At 36.4% G+C, this 22,095-nt stretch overlaps 1 protein-coding gene across 22 annotated transcripts in view; it reads left to right on the top strand.

Annotated features, from left to right (window-relative positions):
- The window catches only part of KDM6A (lysine demethylase 6A), a 162,871-nt gene extending 141,144 nt beyond the window's left edge, over window positions 1–21,727 (top strand). For 9 of the 22 annotated variants that reach the window (XM_055801800.1, XM_055801803.1, XM_055801802.1 and 6 more), the window contains 10 exons: window positions 159–264; window positions 990–1,195; window positions 3,488–3,552; window positions 3,654–3,728; window positions 5,559–5,707; window positions 6,675–6,789; window positions 8,827–9,014; window positions 10,359–10,500; window positions 15,962–16,088; window positions 17,017–21,727. In XM_055801800.1, coding sequence (XP_055657775.1) covers window positions 159–264; window positions 990–1,195; window positions 3,488–3,552; window positions 3,654–3,728; window positions 5,559–5,707; window positions 6,675–6,789; window positions 8,827–9,014; window positions 10,359–10,500; window positions 15,962–16,088; window positions 17,017–17,313 — 1,470 coding nt within the window. In that variant the 3' untranslated portion in view covers window positions 17,314–21,727. The remainder of the gene's footprint in view (window positions 1–158; window positions 265–989; window positions 1,196–3,487; window positions 3,553–3,653; window positions 3,729–5,558; window positions 5,708–6,674; window positions 6,790–8,826; window positions 9,015–10,358; window positions 10,501–15,961; window positions 16,089–17,016) is intronic. The other 13 variants (XM_055801805.1, XM_055801810.1, XM_055801809.1 and 10 more) reach the window with 5 other exon arrangements.
- The last annotated feature ends 368 nt before the right edge of the window (window positions 21,728–22,095 follow it).

Below are 22,095 nucleotides of genomic sequence, written 5' to 3' on the forward strand. Positions count from 1 at the left end.
TGTATGATGTAGCTGTTCATTCCCCACAGTGCAGGGAAATGGAGAATGTTCCTGTCTTCTTTCTGTGTTGTTGTGATTTTTTTTAATTATTCTTTCTTATTTTACCAATAAGGAGTCTAAATTCATCTGGCATCTAATATTCCATTATAATTTTACAGTTGGAAAATAAACGAGATGCTTTCTTTCCACCATTACATCAATTTTGTACAAATCCAAACAACCCTGTTACTGTAATACGTGGCCTTGCTGGAGCGCTTAAATTAGGTAAGTTTACTGAATATGGTATTTTTACTTTGGGGAAAAAAGGTATGTGTTTTTTAAGAAGAAATCTCTCAGTTCTTAGAAGTGGATACTTTATTTCTGTAATACTGTATTACTTGTGTATTCCAAATAATTAGGGTAATGTGTCATTTCTCAGTTACTGTTTTTCTAATCTTAATTGTCTCCAAAAACAAAACCCCCAAATTCAACAGATGTTGTTTAGCACAGAGAGGAGATAAGCTGCGGATATGGAAGCTTACAGATAGACTTTTTTCCTATTAAAACAGTGGCTACACGTCTTTGTGCTCTACATTTAATTATCTGTGATCTGTCTATAATATATTGAACTCTGTAGATAGAAAAACTCATTGGTGATAGGAAACGTTATACGATAGAAGTGCATTCATAAAACTCTGGTCTGAAAAATATTGCATTGGTAATAGATTTATGTTTGTAGATTTGTTTACCCAAGGCATGTAAAATGTTTCTTGGAATATAGTCCATACTGCTATGCTGCCAGGTTTTTTACAAGCTTCTACTGTTCTGTGCAGAAAAGCTTTTTGAGTGTTAATCATGAGTGTTAATTATTAACCTACAGGTGGGCTGTGTTACGAAGGCTGAGGGGGAAAAAGTGCTTTAGTTTAAACCTTTAGACAGCTTTATTAATTTTCTTGAAACTTTTTACTATATTTTAACTGTCATTTATGAATTTTATTCCTATTTATTAGATCTAGGACTCTTCTCTACTAAGACATTGGTAGAAGCAAATAATGAACACATAGTAGAAGTAAGGACACAACTACTGCAGCCAGCAGATGAAAACTGGGACCCCACTGGAACAAAGAAAATCTGGCGTTGTGAAAGCAGCAGATCTCATACAACAATTGCTAAATATGCACAGTACCAGGCCTCTTCATTCCAGGAGTCTTTAAGGGTATGTCCGTTGTTACTATTTAAGTTACATTTGCAAACTGTATACTGACCCTGGGACCAATTAATAGTGGCTATCGAAAACAAATGGAAGATGTTAAGGAGAAGGAGGTTAATTCCACTAGCATGAAGAACACAGGTAAATTTACAAAATCTGTTTTGAATAGAGGGTCGAATAGTATATAGGTTGTTCCTCCCAAATGCTTCATATAAAATCAAATTTTCTTATTGTAAAACTCCTGGTAATTACATACTTTAAAAGCTTGTTAGCTTTAGCTTTCATATTAAAATGCCAAAATTAATATTAAACTATTTATAACTTAAGATGCTCTTTTTTAACTTGTATTGCTTCTAATTTCCCACAGGCTTTGAAAGCAAATTTCTTTGTGCTTTGCAGTATCCTGAATTAATTTGGCTATGGCTTGTTAGAAGTTTACACTCCTACTGTCTTTTGTTGGGTTCCAGACATAACATTTTCTCTATAGTTTAGAAGTTGTTAGACATATGTGGCAGAGGGAAATACTTGAAATCTTATTTTACTGGTACTACCTTTTAATGTTTTTGCTGAAACAGTGAGTTCATCCTTGGAATGAGCTGTGGGCACTTCTTGGAGGCTTATGCTATCTGGTGTTATAAAAAGATTAGGCTAAGGTGGAACTAAGACAAAAACATATTCTTGACCAGTTGTTAATTAGAAAATAGGGAGAACACCAATGTGGGGAATTAACTGCTGCAGTTTTCACTGCCGTTACAGAGAAATAGCAATGGTTTCAGTAAGAAAGAGAAATCCTAAATTTAAACTTTGTGCATTAGAGGAAAGGATTGGAAACAAAGAAATTAATCAGTAATCCAGTGTTTTGAGTGAGACTGCTCCAGGAAGAGGAAAAGAAACAGGACTACCACGGGGAAGTGGGGGGCACTGAAGTCACCAGGAGCTTGGGACAAATGGGATTTTTATTCGGCAGTGGTAATAAATACAAGTGGGATATTGACTGAAGTTTTCTCGTGCCCCTTGAACAGCTGCACTGGCATTGTATTTTTGTATGTCATTCCAGAGGGGCTGGAGAACATTACTTCACTGGAGCATTATATGTGTATCTTATATATATACTGGAGCATTAGAGATATATATATACACACACATGTTTAATAACATATGTAATTGGTCACATACTAGCTTGTCAGCAGGAAAGCCTCAGCTTTGTATTTGCACCAAGTGAACTGCAGGATTTTCTGATTATTTTTTTCTCCTCTGTTACAAATTGGTGGTAAAAATGCAATATATGAAATAATTTTCAGAATGATGATTTTCATTTTTCACTTGGAAATCAGAGAGTGTATGTGTGTCCTTTGTCTAACACTGTTTGACCCGTCCTTACGTGACTTTTCACAGTGTTCAAATGAAAGTGATTTTTTTTTTATTATTCCTCTAACAACTATTACATTGCTTTTCTAACATGCCTTGCAGTATCTGATAAATCCATCATCGCTAGGTTCTTTTTGTCCTTTATTCAAAGGATGAATAAGACTTTCTCAGGTACATAGGGCACTTTGAGATTTAACAACAGCCCCATTCAAAGCCAGAGATCTTTGGGTAGCCTCCAGGCAGTTCATTCCTCCTTTTTTTGTTGTAAGGTTTTTCCTTCTATGTCCATATACTTGTCAAAAAAGATGTCATTAGAATAGGGTTTTGAGTGAACTCTGCTAAAAAGATGAAATTACATCATTTAATATTGGCTAGACTTTTTTCAGGTAGTCATGGTCCTCGTTACTGCAGTGCTGAAATAGTATAGGGCTATGAAGAATTCAAAACATTTGTTATATAATGGATTTTATAAAATTAATTTTATAAATATTATTCATCCTAGTTTCATACCAGCATACCTGCTTGCTTTTGAAAGAAGGTAAATGCTGTGGTTTGGAAAAGTTAACGCTATTCCTCAAGATTGGATTCCAATTCACCTGCATAATGAAACAAACCAACATACTCATTTGCAATTGTAATGTAGGCTGGCAGAAATATTTACCATGTAGACATTTTCTTTTGTCCTGGCCTGAGCTTCACTGTAGTCACAAAGAGTTTTTTGCAACGGCTTTTGACTAATATTTTTCTCACTTTCTTAACAGTAATATTAACATAAAATGTTAGATACAGGTATTTTAAAGATTGTACCAGCAACTTGAAACAAATGTACTTATCTCTGTGAACTTGTGGTCACTTTATGTATTTTACATATAGTCTTACTTTTATGTCTATTTATATTTAAAAAGCCATTTCCACAATTGTATTTTGCAGGAGGAAAATGAGAAGAAGAGTCACCACAAGGACCACTCAGATAATGAATCCACATCTTCTGATAAGTAAGTGTGGTATAACTGATAATTTTGTAGTTGGTTTTATGTGTTTTTTTTACATCATTCCCATTTTTACATTCACATACTATATTTTTTTGTATTTGCAGCTCTGGGAGGAGGAGAAGAGGACCTTTTAAAACAATCAAGTTTGGGACCAACATTGACCTGTCAGATGACAAGAAGTAAGTTATTACAGTTTCTCCTGCTCACAGTGGTATTCTACAGTATGATAGTCATTCTGGGAAACTAATGCATTCTTCTCAGACATCGGTCAGTCTGTTGATACACCCAGTTCCAGTTGCACACCCCATTTCTGCAATGGAATTGTTACCTTTGCTCTTTAAACTGTTGTTATGAGTCTTTCTCATGCTAAAATCTCTTTTCAAGCTTTTCTTTCCAGGTTCTTTATTTTTCCAGAAAGGAACTTAAACATCCATCAGAAACTGTTCTTTCTAGTTCTCCTTCTAATACATTCCCTTTGTTTAATTCTGAGGCTTTAAATTGTTTGCTTGCAATTCTAATTACTTCTGACAATACCAAGTTCTCAGTCTTTGCACAGAAATTGTAAGATTAAAGGTTTTTTTCTTTTTCGTTTGTATTTTTCTTACTTTTTTGTTTGTTTCCTTTTGTTCCAACTGTCACCCTTTCTATTTCCGCATTTTAATAGCTCTTAGCTCTGTCCAGCAACAGGGTTCAAAATGTGTAATAAAGACCAGACCAATGCTTACCTGTGGATAAGCCATGACACCTCTCCCACAACCTCAAAGAAATAAGTATTCTTTAGACTACATATCCTTTTGTGAGTAGATGAAGGTAGCTCAGAATAACATCAGGAAGTATTAGAAATACTCTGAAAGCATGGTTTTACTGTCCAGTAATAATTTTTTATTTGGTTCTATCTCTAGTTAGTATATATTTCCATGAAAGATCCAGCATGTTTAGGCTGTCAGTCCTGCCAGCTGCAATACAAAAATTCTGATCTACTTCAGTCATCAGAGCAGAAGAAAAGGTTATGGTGTTTGAAACTGGGGAATAAGGGCCACTTAAGATGCTGAGGTCTTTTGTGGTATAGTCAATGTGTGTATATATGTATGTGATTAGAAATTGTTATAAAATTTTAAATGTCGATGCTGTTTTTTTCTGAAGAAATTCCACCTGTAGATACAAAATTGTTGCTAATAAACTAGCGCTCTGAACAAACCATTGGGAGAGAGACTTTGAATTAACTTGAGCATAAATAACTTGAGGCTCGTAGGGAATTGGGATTTTGATACTTCAAATAGTTCTTGTATGATCCCAGGTAATTGCCAGATGTTCTGATCTGCAGTCTCAGCTTTTGCTACAAAACTATCTTTCCCCTCAACTAGCCTGTCAGATTTGTGATTATATTTGGAAATATTTTAAAACTGAAAGAGTAACTCAGATACCTGGGTAACATTACAGAGCTCTGCACTTAAGTTCTTGGATTTTTTATTTGAAGATCTTTGTTTTTCTTAATGCCGAGTGTCCAATTCTGTGGCACATGCATGTCTGTAACTTCATTCCTGGTAACAGCAATTGTGTGCACAGGCGAGGGTATGCTTAGACAGTCTTCTTGACATATGTTGTAGCATCATATCATTTGGCTCTTGAAAGCACGGTTAATGGTTTCTGCTGGCTAGAGTGTGGGGAGAGCACAGCTCTCATTTCACTTGGAGATGATGTACACCAAGGTGTAAATTGCAAGCAGAATTTCCTGACAGTATCGCAGCAGACTGGCTAACGGCAAGAGTGAGTCCAATCACCCTGGCTTTGAGCTCACTCTTAAATGCAATTGTCATTCAAATTTCTCGAACTGTCAAGTAAGAATATTGCATTGCCTCAACTTCCCTAAGAGATACTAAGCTACATAGAAGTAGGCTGTCTGCTCCTTTATCTCCTACACTAACAATTGTTTGAAAATGTTTGTATTTCCCGAACTCTTTCAAGAGTTTCAGGGATTCACAGTTTGTCAATTTGCTATTTTGCTGCAGGTGGAAGTTGCAACTCCATGAACTGACAAAACTTCCTGCTTTTGTACGTGTGGTATCAGCAGGAAATCTTCTAAGCCATGTTGGTCATACCATCCTCGGCATGAACACGGTGCAGTTGTACATGAAGGTTCCAGGAAGCAGAACACCAGGTGAGTATAATCTCTTTGCATGAAAAAAAATCAGGTTCTACTGCTGTGGTATTGATATAACCATACTGCAGATTTTACGTATCTTACAACATGCCTAAACATGATAAGATTATACATACTCAGTGTTTTTTTAATTTCTTGTTTAACTGAACTCTGCGGGTGCAAAGTACTCTAAATTACCTTATATTGGAAATGTGTGGATTTCTGCAATGCTAGGTAATTACCGTGCTAACCTCTTGCATGTAATACTGGATTCTTTATGGGGAAAAAAGATGAGTTTATATACTTGGACAGTATTTGTACTTCACATGCCTTGGAAGTTTTTATAGGCTTCCAAAGTAGGTCTTGTCCAATCATAGAAATTGGTATGCTTTTACTTTTTTGATTTTTTTTTATTGTCTGAGGATAGGACTCAACCCTCCATAATAAGTAGTGCTGCATTAGGGCACTGGACTGAGACTTGAGGGATCTGGACTAAATTTCAGGTTCTGTTTTTTCTGAAGTGTACAACTTTAGAAAATTCCATTGGGGATTATGGCTTAGTTTTCCAGCTGTCAAAAGAAGATAAAATACTGGCATTTCTACATTGATTTTTGAAAGCTCTTTTGGAAAGATTTTCTTACTACTTCTCTGTTCAGTGCCTGAAGTCATGAAGTTTTGCTCCTGACTGGGACTGTCAAGAGCTATCGTAAAACACAAAATCTAAGCTTTAACATCTTGAAGCATTTATTTCTACAAAAAGGGAACTGCTGAATTATTGGTCAGATTCGTTAGATTGGTGATTCCAGCTTTTCATTTTGCACAAACTTAACAAAAGCAGAATTGTCTTGTCACTGGTAGCTTAATTGCATTTTTTAACTGTGAAGCACCTAAATAGTGTGTGTAAGTGTCATCTAAAAATATGTACAAATACTTAAACTATGTTGTATCCTTACATAAAGTGTGTGTGTTTTTCTCTAAATTTCAGGTCATCAAGAAAATAACAACTTTTGTTCAGTAAATATAAATATTGGTCCAGGTGACTGTGAATGGTTTGTTGTCCCTGAAAGCTATTGGGGTGTCATGAATGACTTCTGTGAAAAGTAAGCTGGGTGTGCTGTTTTTCTCTTTTTTTATCCAGTTCTCTGTCCCTTTCTGAGCCCTAAGGGGGGAAATTACTGAGGGTATTCTAAGAGGACATTATTTTAAAGGTTTTCCACGTGGTCAGAAAAGTCTTTTGAAAAAAGTCAAAATGCAAAATCTAGAATTTATAAAAAATACGGTATTTGTACAATGTACAGAAACTTGGATTGCCTGTGATAGCTTTGCTTTCAAAAATTAACATGAGGTCCAGTGTTTGTTTTTTTTCGAACACAGAATTAAGGAAATACGAGAAGTGAGAGATTGTTAGTAGCAACTGCTCGTTTAGGTTCAAGAATCAAATTTATGCTACCGTAAGGGGGAGCAGAAATTTAGTATAAGCATAGGCTGTCTGCTACTGGTGTGTATTACGTGGCATCAATCCAGTTTTCACTGTTTTTACATCTCCACATCAGAAAATCCATCGTAGTCCTTGCTGTTTGTCTAGGCACTCTATCATGCATATTGAAGCTGACCTCTACTGTTGCCGAATGGTGATGCTTTTGTAACGGCTTCTAGGGCTATTGCAGTGGAGTGATGCAACAAAGTTGGGTTTGTGGTTGGGGGTGAAGGAGTTTGAGGTTTTGTTCTGGATTTTTAGGAGTGAAGTATTTTCCTGGTGATATATGCTATTAATCTTTATTATGATTGGTATACGTGTTGTACACAATCAAGTACAGGGTCATTGGTGTTTTGGCATGGTTTCTTGCTGCATCTAGAGGGAGAGCTTAGTTTACTCAGACCCCAAGAGGTGCCGTGGCATGCTTTGCATACACTTCTGTGTTTGTAGCTTGCTGGGAAAGTTGAGGTGCATGGACTGTTGGGGAAGTATTTGGCCAGCTCTAAGACTGGGGTTTCTGTGTTGTGCCTTATGTTGAGTGAGTGTTTTAAAATCAAATGGAACATGCACACGTGTACCCTTCTCCCCCCATTCCACGCCACCCCACCCCCCCCAAAAAAAAAAAAAAAAAGGAAGCCATTGTGTCCCTTCATCATGCTAGTATTCCAGTGGTAGCCTCTGCAGCTAATCTTATGGGAGATTTCTTTTCTTATCTTGCCCACTTAAATCTGGTCTAAGCTCTTGGCTTTTCTTCAGAACTTTTTCAGAGCTCTGCAAATTCACCTCAGTGTCTCAGTATTCTCGATTTTTTGCCTGCCTATTGACAGCTGTTCTTACTTCATCCACCTTTACAAAGATTAGCCACCTCGAAATTTTAGTCACACTGATGCAGTTGCAGTGTCTCTAATGATGACATGCCTTTTACCCCCATGACAGAGGCCCTGAATTGACTGTGAAAACTCTGAATTGCTGATGATCTCTTATGGTGCAGTATAAATACAGTATAAAAATTGGTATAAGGATGGAAGAGAAGTATGTATTTTTAATAACTATAGTGGAAGAGTTCATGCTTAGGAAATCCATATGTAGAGGTGGTGGGGGTTTTCAGGCTTCTCAGAACAGTTGACATTTTCTTGGCTGAATGTAGCATGGACCTGTGGATCATAGTTGAGATGGTGTCAACAGGTTGCTTGTTGTGTGGACAAGCTTCTTGTGCATACATTGACAGTACAAGCTGGCAGGTTGGCATTGTTCAAAACAGAAAGCAGTCTAAAGAGCTGATACGGTTTGTATATAAAATCAGTCTGGTTAAAAAAACATTTGGCATCAGTGTCATGCTAGATCTGAACCAAGGATTCCTCTGCCTCAGCATTAATAAAATACTGGGAAACTTAAAGGAAAATAGAACATAACTGGAAGCCATAAGCTGACTCCATATGGGCTGCTAGATGGTTGAGTGTTTTAATGTATTGTGGGATGTGAAATTAGGATCAGGAATTTTATAGATGAAACTTTCCTTTTGACCAGTCCTCCTGGGTCACTGATGAGGTGCAGAAAGCATTTACCATGGTGATAAGTTTTGGCAGGTAATTACACTGAAGTATCAACTACTAATGTGTCTGCTGATAAATGCTGAAGATTATTTTTCCTCTTGTTTCAGGAATAATATGAATTTCCTAATGGGATCTTGGTGGCCAAACTTGGAAGATTTGTATGAAGCCAATGTCCCAGTTTATAGGTTTATTCAAAGACCAGGGGATTTGGTGTGGATAAATGCTGGCACTGTTCATTGGGTTCAGGCTATTGGTTGGTGCAACAACATTGCGTGGAATGTTGGCCCTCTTACAGGTATGGTTGAATAGTGCCTGTGCTGAACTGTGTACTTAGGTAGTAATACTGTATATATGCCACAGAACCTGCCATTTCTTACTAAATTACCATGCTTTCTTTACAGGATTAAAAAAAAAATGTATGTACTGTATTTTAAAACATGATGTGTTGAACCTTAAAATAATTCCATTGGTAAGAGGAAGAGAAAGCAGCAACCATGCAGTCTTTGGACTCATTCGTTTAATGGGCTTGTAAAAATTACAGTTGTATAGCAAACAGTAGAAGAATAAAATGCTTAGATTAGTTCATTCACTCTGTCTTGTAGACCATTTCTCAACTTTTTCTCCCAAAATTTGTGCTACCCAGCAGACTGTGCTATAGCTTGTATATGAGTGTAAGGACTTGCCCAGTCTTAACTTTTCAGGGACAACTGATACATAATTGCTCTTTAGTGAAAGCATCAGGAAATGTGAACAGTTGTAAAATCTTGTTCATAAAGGAGTATTAGGGGTTTTAGACCTACTGTTCTAGCAGTCTTTACTTTTGAACCATGGTCTTAAAAGGTTTTTAGATGTGAGAGTGAAAGGAAATTTCACAGCTAAAATGAGATTCTGTCAAGCATTTGAAAAGCATGTACTTACAAAAAACTCCAGTTTTCTTAAATAGTTCAAGGTGTGTCTTTCATTTCGTTATGGTGCAATAAGTAGTATATATAGGTTTGTGTGATTGATTGATACAGAGCTCACATGTTCAGCTGTGGTAAATTTTGTAAAACAGTTTTTAAAGAAGGGCAGGGTGAGTAGGCTGCTTAATGAAAAAGTCTGACTCACTGCAACAAATCTGTCAAGGTGCAGTCTTCCTTTTCAAGACAAATTATATACCATAGCATTGTAAAATAATGTTAAAGAGTGAATAGAGTGAGATGCATACATTTCAAATTTCATAGACTGGGTTGGGTGGGAAGGGACCTTAAAGATACCTACTTCCAACTCCGTTGCCATGGGCAGGGATGTTAATTTAGATGTTCAGGGTTTTTTTTTAATCTGAAATATTTGAAAATTTATTAGGTAACCCTTTTTGAAATACTGCTCTCTGTTCTGCACAGAAACGGAATGCTTGTCAGTAGCTTGTTTTACAGATAGTTGTTGCTGCTGTGGTATTGTCTGGGATTTTTAGCATCATAAATACACTTTAAAAAAAATTACAGAATTCAAGTTTAGTTGGTATGAATAGGTCATTGTGAATGAAGTTTAATCTAGCCCTAAAAGGTATGCATTTTTATTATAATCAAATTATTTTGGCTTCAGTTGATACTTATTTCTTAACTTGACTAACTGCTTTCGTTATTTTGTTTTTGTGTAGCCTGTCAATATAAATTGGCAGTGGAACGGTACGAGTGGAATAAACTGCAGAGCGTAAAGTCCATAGTACCCATGGTTCATCTTTCATGGAATATGGCTCGAAATATCAAGGTCTCAGATCCAAAGCTTTTTGAAATGATAAAGTAAGTTTTATTCATTTATTTGGACATTTACTGTACCCTTTTCGTCCTCAAGCCTAAAACAGTAGCTCATTTGCAAGTAATCTTTTCTAAGACGTTTCCATTCCTGAGAATCAAGCCAAAATTATTTTGTATTCTGTTTTTCAAAGAATCCGTCTATAGATACAATTAATTTTATTACATTTTATTTGATGTTATTGTGACATAGCTTTAGAATGATGTAAGTTTCTTACTAAATATGCCATAGATCTAATATACCAGTTTACAGAAACAGTTGACTTAGACAACAAAAGTGTTCAGACTACATACCATAAGAAATAACAAAATTAGATCATCAACCCAAATACTACAGTTAGAATGTTTAGCCATTTTTACAGCAAAATTAAACTTAATTTTACATTTCTAGAACCTCTCGTTAGTGCTCACACACTATCATTTGGAGATCCAGTATAAATGTTTTAAATAAAGGAAAGTAGGAATTGAAAAGCCTCTTTCCCTGTGCTCTTCCTTCTGAACAATGAATTAACTGATGTGTAAAGTGATGATTGAATTTAGTGACATTCTCTTACACAGATTTCAAAATGCAGCAATATTCCAGGCTTGGAGCATCTTTAGTAGTTTTCGTTATAAAGAGTGCAACTTCAAGTAAATATAAATCATACTGCAGCAACACTACACCTCCACTGAGGAATGGATGGACATTTAAGCATATATCATAGGTTTGTCCTAAAGAAAATGGGGGAATTAATTCCAAAGCAAATTTGTCATCATGAGAATACTCTAGCAGCAGCACTCTCTTGTTTCCCTAAGCCTACCAAAGGAGCTTCTAGCTTGAGTACTTCTTAGTCTTAGCAATATACGAGATCCACAAGCATTGAATCCTTTTATAATTTGCCTTGAATGAACCTTAAAAAAATTGGTGTGTTAACTTGCAAAAAAAGACAATAATTTCTTTTTTCCCCCAGTAGGATTTATTGATGCCATCTGAGTGAGACACCTTTTTACAGGAGAAAGTCTGATTTAGACTTGAACATTTATAGCGGAATGGTGGAATTGGTGACATGATAACTTTGTAAGGACTAGGAATGTTGAAGTTGAAGACGGGGAGGTTTGTGTAGTCACTGTAAAACTAGAGTTTGGAATAGAATTTATGCATGAATACTTTCTTAAAATCTAGTATCTAGGGTAAAGAAAATCTTTGCTGAAGGCTTGACAGTCCTGCCCCTTCAGTTAAGCTATTAGTGCTCATATTCAGGATGCCAGCTGTCATAAAAGGGAGAGGAGAAAGTGAATAGTTAGAAATGAGAAATAGGGAGGAAAGAAGCAGGATGTGGGAGGGAGGGAACTCAAGAAGTCCATTAAAAAAAAAAAAAAAAAAAAGAAGAAAACCACCATGAACCTATTTCACAATTATCTTCATAGATCTTTCCAGGCCCAGCAGGCATCTATTGTAAAGCTCAAAGCAGTTCTGGAATGTTTTTGGCAAAATAGGATTTCAATATTTTGGCACCTGTATTTTGCATTTGCACAGGTTTGGGGGGGGGTGGGGTTGCCATGGTTTAGGCTTAAAAGGAGAAAAACATGACTGAGCACAGCATCCTTCTCCAAGAGAATTGCTTAAAATGTTGTGAAGAATCGCAGAGGACAAAATGGTGGCTTCGTGTTGTCTTGCTGGCTGACAGCAGCTGAGCTTTTTCTAGTGAAACACCTAAATTTTAGGGGTACATTACAAATAAACAAAGATGCTGAGGAGCAGATACAAACTTTGGTCTTGTATACATTTGCTTTTTCCAGTCTACTGAAACCATTTTCGGTTTACTTGGATTAAACCCTCCACCAAAGTTAGTTGTCAGCCAAATCCCAAGTTGCATGCTGTGTGCAAAAGGGAGGAAGGCCCAATGATGGGCTCTGCTTTGTGACATCTGGTACCAGTAACCTGAGATAAGTCTTTGTTGTGATCACTTCTGTAGTTACTGTATAGTTGTTACTAGAAATGGGTGTCATCGGAATACACAGTCTAGTACGTGACCTTGGCTTTGTAAAGCATGCTGGAAATGCACAAACTTTCATGAATCTCCTTAAGATAGGAAAGCAGTTGCATAATTTTTCTATGGACTGCTTGTCTGCAGGAAAATAGCACCAGCTGGCAAGTAGCTATCGTCCACTTCTCCTGGATTTTACTATGTACAAAATGTAGGCATTTGTGTGTTTATATATAGGTGTGTATGGATGTGTATAAAAACACTTGAGAAATAGTGATTCCTTATACAGCTGGTTGAATTTCATTTTGAATAGCTGACTTTTCATCTGTCACCAGGGAAAAAAAAATACATTAGTGACACGGCTGTCATCTTTTTCCAAATGCAGGTCTGTATCTAAAATGGTATGTCAAAGATACCTGAAGTGTTTAGGTAGTTTGACTTGTGTCTCTGGGGCTTCTTAAGTATCAGAATAGTGCAGAAGAGTAGCTCTCGGAAAATGGTAAGAAGTAGTTTGCAATTCCAGTCTGAAAGGTAAATACAAATATGTCCTGCTGTTACTATGTGATTTACTGTTACGATGTCACAGTTACTATGTAAGAGTAACTGCTACAGAGGTGATAAACTAAAATTTAAGCATACATATAAATATTGGGAACCAAATTAATGATGAAGAGAAATAGAACAGGGAAGCTTTGCTTTTGGACCTCCTTATATTTTTAGTTAATGTGCAACTGGATGCTCTCCTGCTAGATAAAAGACAGAGCAAAAACTAAAACTTCCTCATGAGATGTTTTTTTAAAATTTGATACAGGCACTAGAGTCATGAGCAGGGACAAAGGCAGACAAAATGATTTCAAAGTCAGCTGAGGAAGAGCACAACCCTCAAGAAAAGAAAAATTAACAGCAAACCTCTTGGATGAAATTTAGGACTTTTATAAATGCATCTGAGGAAGAGAAGAATTTTGGAGGTAGTGGGAACATAGTAATAAAGGCTTAAAAAATTAATTCCAAAGTAACTGAAAGACTAAGTTCTTTTACAAAAAATAGTTTTAGAAACGTAAAAGAACATGACTTGTGATGACATGGGAGAAATAATTTTGCACAAGATCATGGAGCGAGATAAAATACATTTCAGTATCATTAGGGAAGGTATGTGACTGAAGGATACAAAGAGGTCAGTCTTGCATTGCCTTTGGGGTGGTCTCCATACTTTGAAAAGTTGTACTGTATATCTGAATATTCCAGTGGGTTTCTTACTGCCTTTCTAGAATAAATTGGGATGATATCTATTTAAAAATCTCTTAAATATTTGAACTTGACTAGATATGATTCACTTACTCTCTTTATGCCATACCTGTAAGAATTTGAGAGGTATGGTCTAGATTTCTTTTGACTGAATTCTCACTGTACAAGAATAAAAGCAGGCTTACAATACTGAAAGTTGACACTGTTTAACTTAAACATTGTATTCTACTTGGCACCTTTTGGGCTTTTTTGGGCTACCCAAACTTTAGGCAATTGCAGTGCATTTTTGAAGTGATCGTTCATCTGCTTTCTCCCATTCTTTGACAGTATAAAATTGTTTTACATTTTCAGGTGCCATTACTAGGGCCTGAATTTTATCCAGGGAGGTGGAATTCACCTTCTAGGTATTGTTTTTGGCATTGGTTACAAATTTGGAAAACATTGCAGTGGTGTTATATGTGGGTTACATTTGGGAAATTCTTTTTTCACAACTGTGACACTAGAAAACTCTTTGAAAATAACACTGAAAATTCTTTGGAAGTCAAGAGTGGAGAACAATGGTAGCAAGTGTGCAGATGTGCTTCCAGTCACTCTTTGGTATACCCAAAGACTTTTCCAGACAGCAGCAGAAAAGAACGGTAGCTTTTAAGATTCTTTGAAATTGGGCAGTATTGCATAAAAGAATGCTATACCAAAGTTACTGCACTTGTCAGAAGCACATTAACATGATCTACCACGTGTGCTTGGCCTTATCATCATATAGGACTTACCATATATATTTTAGTGTGTGTGTATATATATATATATATATGCATATATATACCTATCATATAGGAACATCAAACTTCGAGAGTGTTGAAGGAGTTACAACTAAATGAGCTGTTGTAATTTTCGGGAAATCCAGTATATGAAAACCTAATGTTTAACATAGAAACACACTTTCAGGTTTGCATTATCCTTATGGTGAGGGTATTAATGCATTAATGAAGTCATAGGCTTGTTTTCAGTAAAGATGAACAGGCTGAGTGTAAAAACATCAAGAGGAGAGTATCTCAAGCCTAAGATTCTATTAACTACTTGGAAACACATGAAAGAAACGTGGGGTTTTTTTAATACAGACCATATATATTACAAGTTTAAGGCTTTAAAATGGGAGAAGGATCAAGATGAAAATATTTTGATAGAACTCTTAAGCACTTTGTTTTCTGTCCAATGTTTATTCTTCCACTTCCATTTTTTCAATCTTCCTTCTGCCTCTAGTGAGCGTGTAACGTAACCACCCTGTGGAGGAGAAAATTAAAGGCTGCAAAGGCTGCAGCTCAAATAAATAGGATAGCTGAGAGCTAAAAATTATTGTAAATAACATTGTAATTTAGAAATCTGGTGACCTATTTTGCCAGCTCTTTTTTTTTAGAGTATGTAGTTTATACAATGCTAGAAAACAAGCTAGATTTTCTACTGCAGAAGAGAACTGAATAAAATTATGAAAATCAATATATATTTTTTAATCCTTCACAGAAGTATGGCAGGGAATTGTTAAATTCCATTTCACATTTGACCAGTTCTTTTCTTCATTCAGAAAATGTGTTTAAAAAATGTTGTTTTCCAATGTTAATTTTTTTTTCCTATGAAGGTACTTCCTTTTCTGATAGCAACCTGTCTGTTCTTTTTCCTTTTACACAGAAGATAACTTGTTAATAGGTTTTATTCCCACTGTCTGTAGAGTGATTCCTGTCAGAACTTGAGTTTTCAGATTTTGGATAACTGAAAATTTAGTAGTGCTGAGGAAGTAACAGGGTTAGTTAAAACAGTTCTTTGGAATAGGTTATAGTCAATGACACAAAATGTAAATGTAAACGGTTACTTTGAACTTGGCAGTTCAGACTGACTTTTTGCTGATACGTTCATAGTTCAAAATAAAATACATTAATTGTTTTTGAAAACACATTGGTTTGTTTTGCTTAAAAAAGCATTTGTGCATTCCAGTCAAAAATGAAAGGTACAGCCCATTTGCAGGGCAAGGGGCAGTACTGAATTGGAGCAAATCTACACAGAGTTCCACAAGCATGTGGTCCTACCTAAGTCATGAGTCCAGTGATTGTTATTAGCCAGCTTTTCCTGAACCCCTGGAGGAAGAGGAAACTCTGGGTACAGGGTCTTGGAAGAAAATGAGGCCTACTTGAATCTTGCTGTAAAGTTGAATATTGACCTGATAGACAAATGTTTTTTGTTTGCAGGTACTGCCTGTTAAGAACTCTCAAACAGTGTCAGACACTGAGGGAAGCTCTAATTGCTGCAGGAAAAGAGATTGTCTGGCACGGGCGAGCAAAGGACGAGCCAGCTCATTACTGTAGCATTTGTGAGGTCAGTAAAAATATGTGTTGGGCTTGCATACTACTATAATATTTATTTAAATTTTGTCGTATCTTTTTTTTGTTGCTATTTTAATTTTGCTTTTAAGTTGCAGCATCTACTGTATGCTATAAGCACATATATGTGATGCAGTACTGTCTTCAAAGAGCTTAGCAAGCTGTTTTTCTAGACACAGGCTGTATTTTTCTTCAGTCTCTACCACAACATTGTTATTCACTAGGTCGATTTTCAATTCTCAGTTATTATAAAAAGTTGTTATCCTTTCCTGCATATAATTTGATCGGCTGAGCGTCATTTTAAAGGTGTGTCTGTTGTCATTTTAGAAGTAAACAACAGCCCCAAAAGAGAGAGAATTTAAGTACATTTTCTTCACAGGACATACCTTTTTTTCTGAAATTTTTGATTCTACTTTCTGATAACAGTTCCTTTAAAGTACTGGATAATAGTTTTCATGAAGCTTAAAGGAAAATAAAAATTATCCTACCCCTTGAAAATCAGTTTCTAGTTATCTTCTGACTGACCCCCTTGGGCAGGGTGAGCATGTAACTCAGTAGTGAGGAAATAAATCAAGAACTTCATTTGCAGACAAATTTTAAAAAGGAAAATTAGGTATAATAGTTATAAATCGCCACCTTACTGAGGAATGCCTATTCAGAGTGTGGATCCTGCTTTGTCAACATTGACCAAAAGCTTTCCCGCAGCACTGTTCATGCAGGCACCTATGTGTAATATTGGTGGTTTTACAATATTTTGCTTCTCTGCTTGAGCCTTAGAAGGATAGTTTTTCCCTGAACAAATCTAATTTTTCTCTTTGCATGCACAGGGTAAGGTTTTACATCTTAAAGAAGATGCATTTTTCATCGTTCAACTTCTAAAAAATGAAATTGTAACAGTTCACTTTCTGTTTCCTATCTAATAGGTGGAAGTCTTTGATCTGCTTTTTGTCACTAGTGAGAGCAATTCTCGAAAGACCTATGTTGTACATTGCCAAGACTGTGCACGAAAGATAAGCACGAACCTGGAAAATTTTGTGGTGCTAGAACAGTACAAAATGGAGGACTTGATGCAAGTCTATGATCAATTTACATTAGTAAGTCAAATTAATAAGTGGGTGCATAAGTACATTATTTGTAAAGCAGTTGTAGACTGTCTTGGTACTCCATTGCATGAGTACTGTGGACTTTCTGATTCAAGTGGAGGTATGGGTCATGTGTGAAATTTACAGAACAAAATGCTGAAGAGTCAGAATTATGTGAAATAGTACAGTAACTTACTGCAGAACATAACCGCTGAGTTTTCAGGAAAAGTATGATGTTACAATTCATAAAGTTGTGGCTTTAAAAATCCAATAGAGATCACCTGAAGACCATAACTGGATCAGATGGAGATGGGAAGAATCAGGACAGTGAAGCTTGGAGAAACTAGCACCAGGTTCAAGAGCATCTCTAATACATTGGTTGTGGTATGAAGTCAGTATAGCAGCAGAGCATCCTATGCACTCAGACCCCTTCCCTTCCCCTTCCCCACCCATCCCCTCCTGAATCAGCACTGTCCTTCTGCTTAGCAAGCGGATGCTCTCAAACAGTTCTGTCTTTTGGCTTGGGGCCTCCTTTGCATTTCAATTTAAAGCGAAAAGCCTCTTTGCCATTATAGCTTTGTGCTATATATGGCAGCCTCCTGCTTTGAACTGTGTCAGCACAACTGTCCTAACGTTTCACCCAGGTTTCATTGTTTCAGGCAAAGACGGCTTGTTTGTAATCACAATTAAAGTGATGCTGGATTTATTTTTAAGCCTTGCCTTTCTGTTAAAGGAGACAAACATTGGACGAAGTGTTACGAGAATTTCATGTTGAGTTAAATACAGCAGCCCAGAAACGGCTGTGCCTTTTGATTCATTTCCAGGTGCTGTGGAAAATGTATGTTTAGACAGTTATTTCCTGTAATGCTAGCATAAGTTGTGGCCTTTTGAGCTGCGGCCTCAAGGTTCAGCTGTTGAGGCTGGCAAGAGTGCAGGACCATGTCCTCTGAATTTAATCATCTTCATTGGTCCTACAGAGCCTGAGGTGGTTGAACTTCATACTTCTAGGAGCCCATTGTCATAATTTGTGAAATACTGCAATTTTGAAGTGGTGATCTGTTACAGAAAAGCATATAAGTAAACTCGTTCTCAGATATGTCATCCAGTTGAGTGGAAAGGGGCAAGAACGTTTCTGTATAGAAAAGAGGGGGGAGGGAGGGGTATTTTGTTGTCTGTGTTTATAACATTATATAGGTAACAGTGATGATATTGTCCCTAGAACAAGGGTTCTCAACCTGTGAGTAGATCCCACCAAAGCCTATACCTGCAGCTCTAAAGGGCGTTATTAATTGTTCTCTTGTGAAATTGGTGTACACATCCATTTCTTTTAAAGGGGATATGGTCTCGATTGAGAAGAGTCACACCCTAAAAGTGACATCTCTCAGATCTGGGAGAAGAGTTAAGGTTTGTTTCGAGTCACAGGATGAAGGTAATCTCAGGTGGCAGAGGTGTAATAGAGGCCTGACAGAGGCTCTGTGTTCGGGAGCAAACATGGGCATCGGTTAGTGTTAGTGTTTCATAGGTGGGTACCACAGTATGACTTAAAAGTGTCTTTAAAGATTGTGAGCAGCTACTTGAAGGGGTTCCACATGATGACAGGACTGATCAGCAGGAAAAGAGAAGCAAATGTCATCAAAGATTCAGTATTTTGATGGTAATGCCACAAAGTGCAATACTGGGAAATAGTTAGGGATCTCCGAGACCTTGTTTCCTGCAAGCAGGCAGGAGCAAGGCACCTAGCTTACTTCACCCTGGAGGCACTGTGCTGGTGTTTCCAGGACTTGAAAAAGCCAACCAGCCAATTTTGTCCTCATATCAGAGAATCTAAGACCCTTTCCACAGATATCCTGTCTTCAGGGTTATATGTTACTGTTTAGGTAGAGGGAAGAAAAAAAAAAAGAAGCCTGCAAGGCATTTGAAGAGGCACAAATGGACAGTGCCCCCCCCCCCCGTGAACAGGTTGAGAATCCCTGTTTTAGTTTATATAAAGATTTATCTATGCTGAGCCCACATGGAGCTCTTTCCTGCCACAATGGGACTTGTTTTGTCAGCTCACATCATATTAACACAGACATCCCCACAGCGTGCTCCGGTCTGCAGTACAGGCAAAATCCTAATGCAGAGTAGTCATAAAATACACGTTGTATTTGAGTAAGCTGGAAAAAAGTGCTGGTGTCCACTTGCAAGAGTTCTGAGGTGTAGAAACAGAAGTGCGTGTGACTTCAAACTCTCATAGTTGCAGCTTGTGCAGGTCTTGGTTAAACAACTGAGTTTTACACCCTTGTAGAAAAGGTAATTTAATGTTTTCTTTTTCAGGCTCCTCCATTGCCATCCTCCTCATCTTGACATTTTTTCATGGACATTAAATGAAAACTTTTCTGATATTCAGGAAGTGACCCAGTTCTGCACCACTGATTTTTGTAGCTATCCCGTAAGGCTGCTGGCTGAAAGCTGTGTCTATGCAACCTTCCAAGTGCGGAGTGTCAACCAACTGGACAGGAGAGAGCACTGCCTCCTACTCCAGAACTCAAAACAAATAAAGCTCATCCAGCTGTACTTCAAAAAAATAATTCCATGTTTTGTATATATCTGACAAAACTGGCAACATTATACAGACTACTGACTTGAAGACCACCTCTTTTGTATTTCTCTGTTTCTGGGCTGATGAGTTGGTTTCATCCATTTTTCCCCTTCAGAATTCCCCTTGGAAAAAGTACTAGCTTAGCTGGTCATTTCTTTGTAAGGTAGTTAGAAATTTTAAGTCTTTCTTTGGGCAACTTTTTTTTTTTTTTTTAATGTGAAGAGTTAGGTGATATAAATTTTTTACTGCTTTTATGTTTTTCTGTCTTGTTTTGAAACCATGACGGTTACACTTTTGGTTCCTAAATAAAATTTAAAACAATTAACAGCCAAGTCACAAAGATAAATGGGTTGCACATAGACTAAGGAATAAACTTCAGATTTGTGATTTTTGTTTCTAATCTTGATGTAAATTTACACTATTTATAAATACATATTTATTGCTTGAAAATATTTGTGAATGGAATGCTGTTATTTTTTCCAGATTACCTGCCATTGAAATTTTAAGGAGTTCTGTAATTTCAAACACTACTCCTATTACATTTTCTATATGTAAATAAAACTGCTTAGCATTGTACAGAAACTTTTATTAAAATTGTTTAATGTTTAAAGTTTTTCTATTGTTTGAGTTTTAAAAAGATTTTATGTACAGTGCCCAGTTTTTGTTCTTTTTTGAATCTGATTATATATATTTTATATATACTCTTGTGCTTGTGTATATATATAATATATATAGAAACTCGAATATACATATGTGTATAAAGATTTAGAGACTAAATTTTTCTCGTTTTAAGTTTTACATCTATGGTAGATTTGAGGTGTCTACTGTAAAGTATTGCTTACAAAAGTATGATTATTTTTAAAGAAATATATGGTATGTATCCTCAAGACATAGAATGACCTTCAGACTGGTTTATTGTTAAATTGCACTTTTTGCAATAACAGACCAATAAATAGTTGCTGCCAAAATGTAGTAATAGAAAATAAGTAACGGCTAAACTTTAAAGCTCTTCGAGAAAATACCGGCTTTGACAGGAGGTTTGGCACTAGTTTTAGAGGAGGAATGAAAAAAGTAAATTTGAGTTTGGATGGGGATGTTCTCTAGAATTCAACCAAATTGCAACTTATATATTACAATATGTTCTATTAACAATTTTAAAAGTTGAGACTGAATCATCTTGGTGTCATTGTTGACCCCAAAAAAGGACGTTGTTTTGTGGTATTCTATTGTATTTTCACATATTTTGTAATACGAATTCACTGGTAAATTTTTGAAGCACTAGGTTTATTTAGGACAAGTTTATAATATATCATTGTAACAGTTTGCAGTTTTAATGATGGTATTTATTTTAAGTTGCTCTTTCTCATTAGCTTCTTGAAAATGCATTAAATCTAAATTTCAAAATTGATAGCTTTCTTATCGATCAGAGTTGACTGATGCAGAAGGTTCTGCATCAAACAATTTCTCATAATTTCTCATTAGTGGGGTATGTTAGTGATTGCATTGTTAAATTTTTTGTAATCAATGTGAAGTGTTAAAGGCACAGAGCATGCTGATAGTTTCTTTTGAACAAAAAGAATCGCCTCTTACATTGTAGCTTCAAACGAAGGGTGTTTTAATGAAGAATCAGTACAGCTTGTCTAATGCTGTTACAACAGTTTAACCATAGGTATAAGCGACTTTCTTGCTAGTTCTTACAACAGTCGGACAAAAGGGTATAGAGATTAAAGAAAAGCATAACAAATGCTCTTGCCAGCAAAATTATCAACTAGCAGTTAGGAAGCCAGTATTTGCAGTTCTGTAAAGATGTAAGTCTCAGTTCTTGATAACGAACTCTACAAATCATAATTTTTTACTTATGTATTTTATGCAGTCGTAAATATTGTAATCTTGACAAACCATGCTGCAACTGAAAAGCTACTCCTTTACAGTAGTCTTAAACCCAAATAAAAGCAAGATAACTTACCTCAACTAATGGTAAACAAAAAGTCCTCGTTTCTCAGTGCTGTAAAAAAATATTGCTAACTAGGGAAAGAGCTACTCTGCGCTAATTAAAAGGGCTTTGTACCTTTCCTCCCCTTTGGAAAAGAGGATGTGCCATCACCAAGGAAGAAAATGCGTGTCTCACCAGTGAACAAGTAGACCAAATCAGTAAAGCATCAGGCAGTATTGCTCATTGTGCATGAAAGTTTTGTCGTGAATTTGAATTGCTGCAGGGCTTTAGTATTTTGCAGTTTCATACTTCTTAATTACACTATGCTCCTAACCAATGGACAGTTTTGATCTATAAGCTGCTATGATTTAGAATGCTTTTGTTTCATTTTTATTAAAAAAAGCAC

The sequence above is a fragment of the Falco peregrinus genome, chromosome 4 (assembly GCF_023634155.1).
Source record: "Falco peregrinus isolate bFalPer1 chromosome 4, bFalPer1.pri, whole genome shotgun sequence".
Classification (NCBI taxonomy): Eukaryota; Metazoa; Chordata; class Aves; order Falconiformes; family Falconidae; genus Falco; species Falco peregrinus.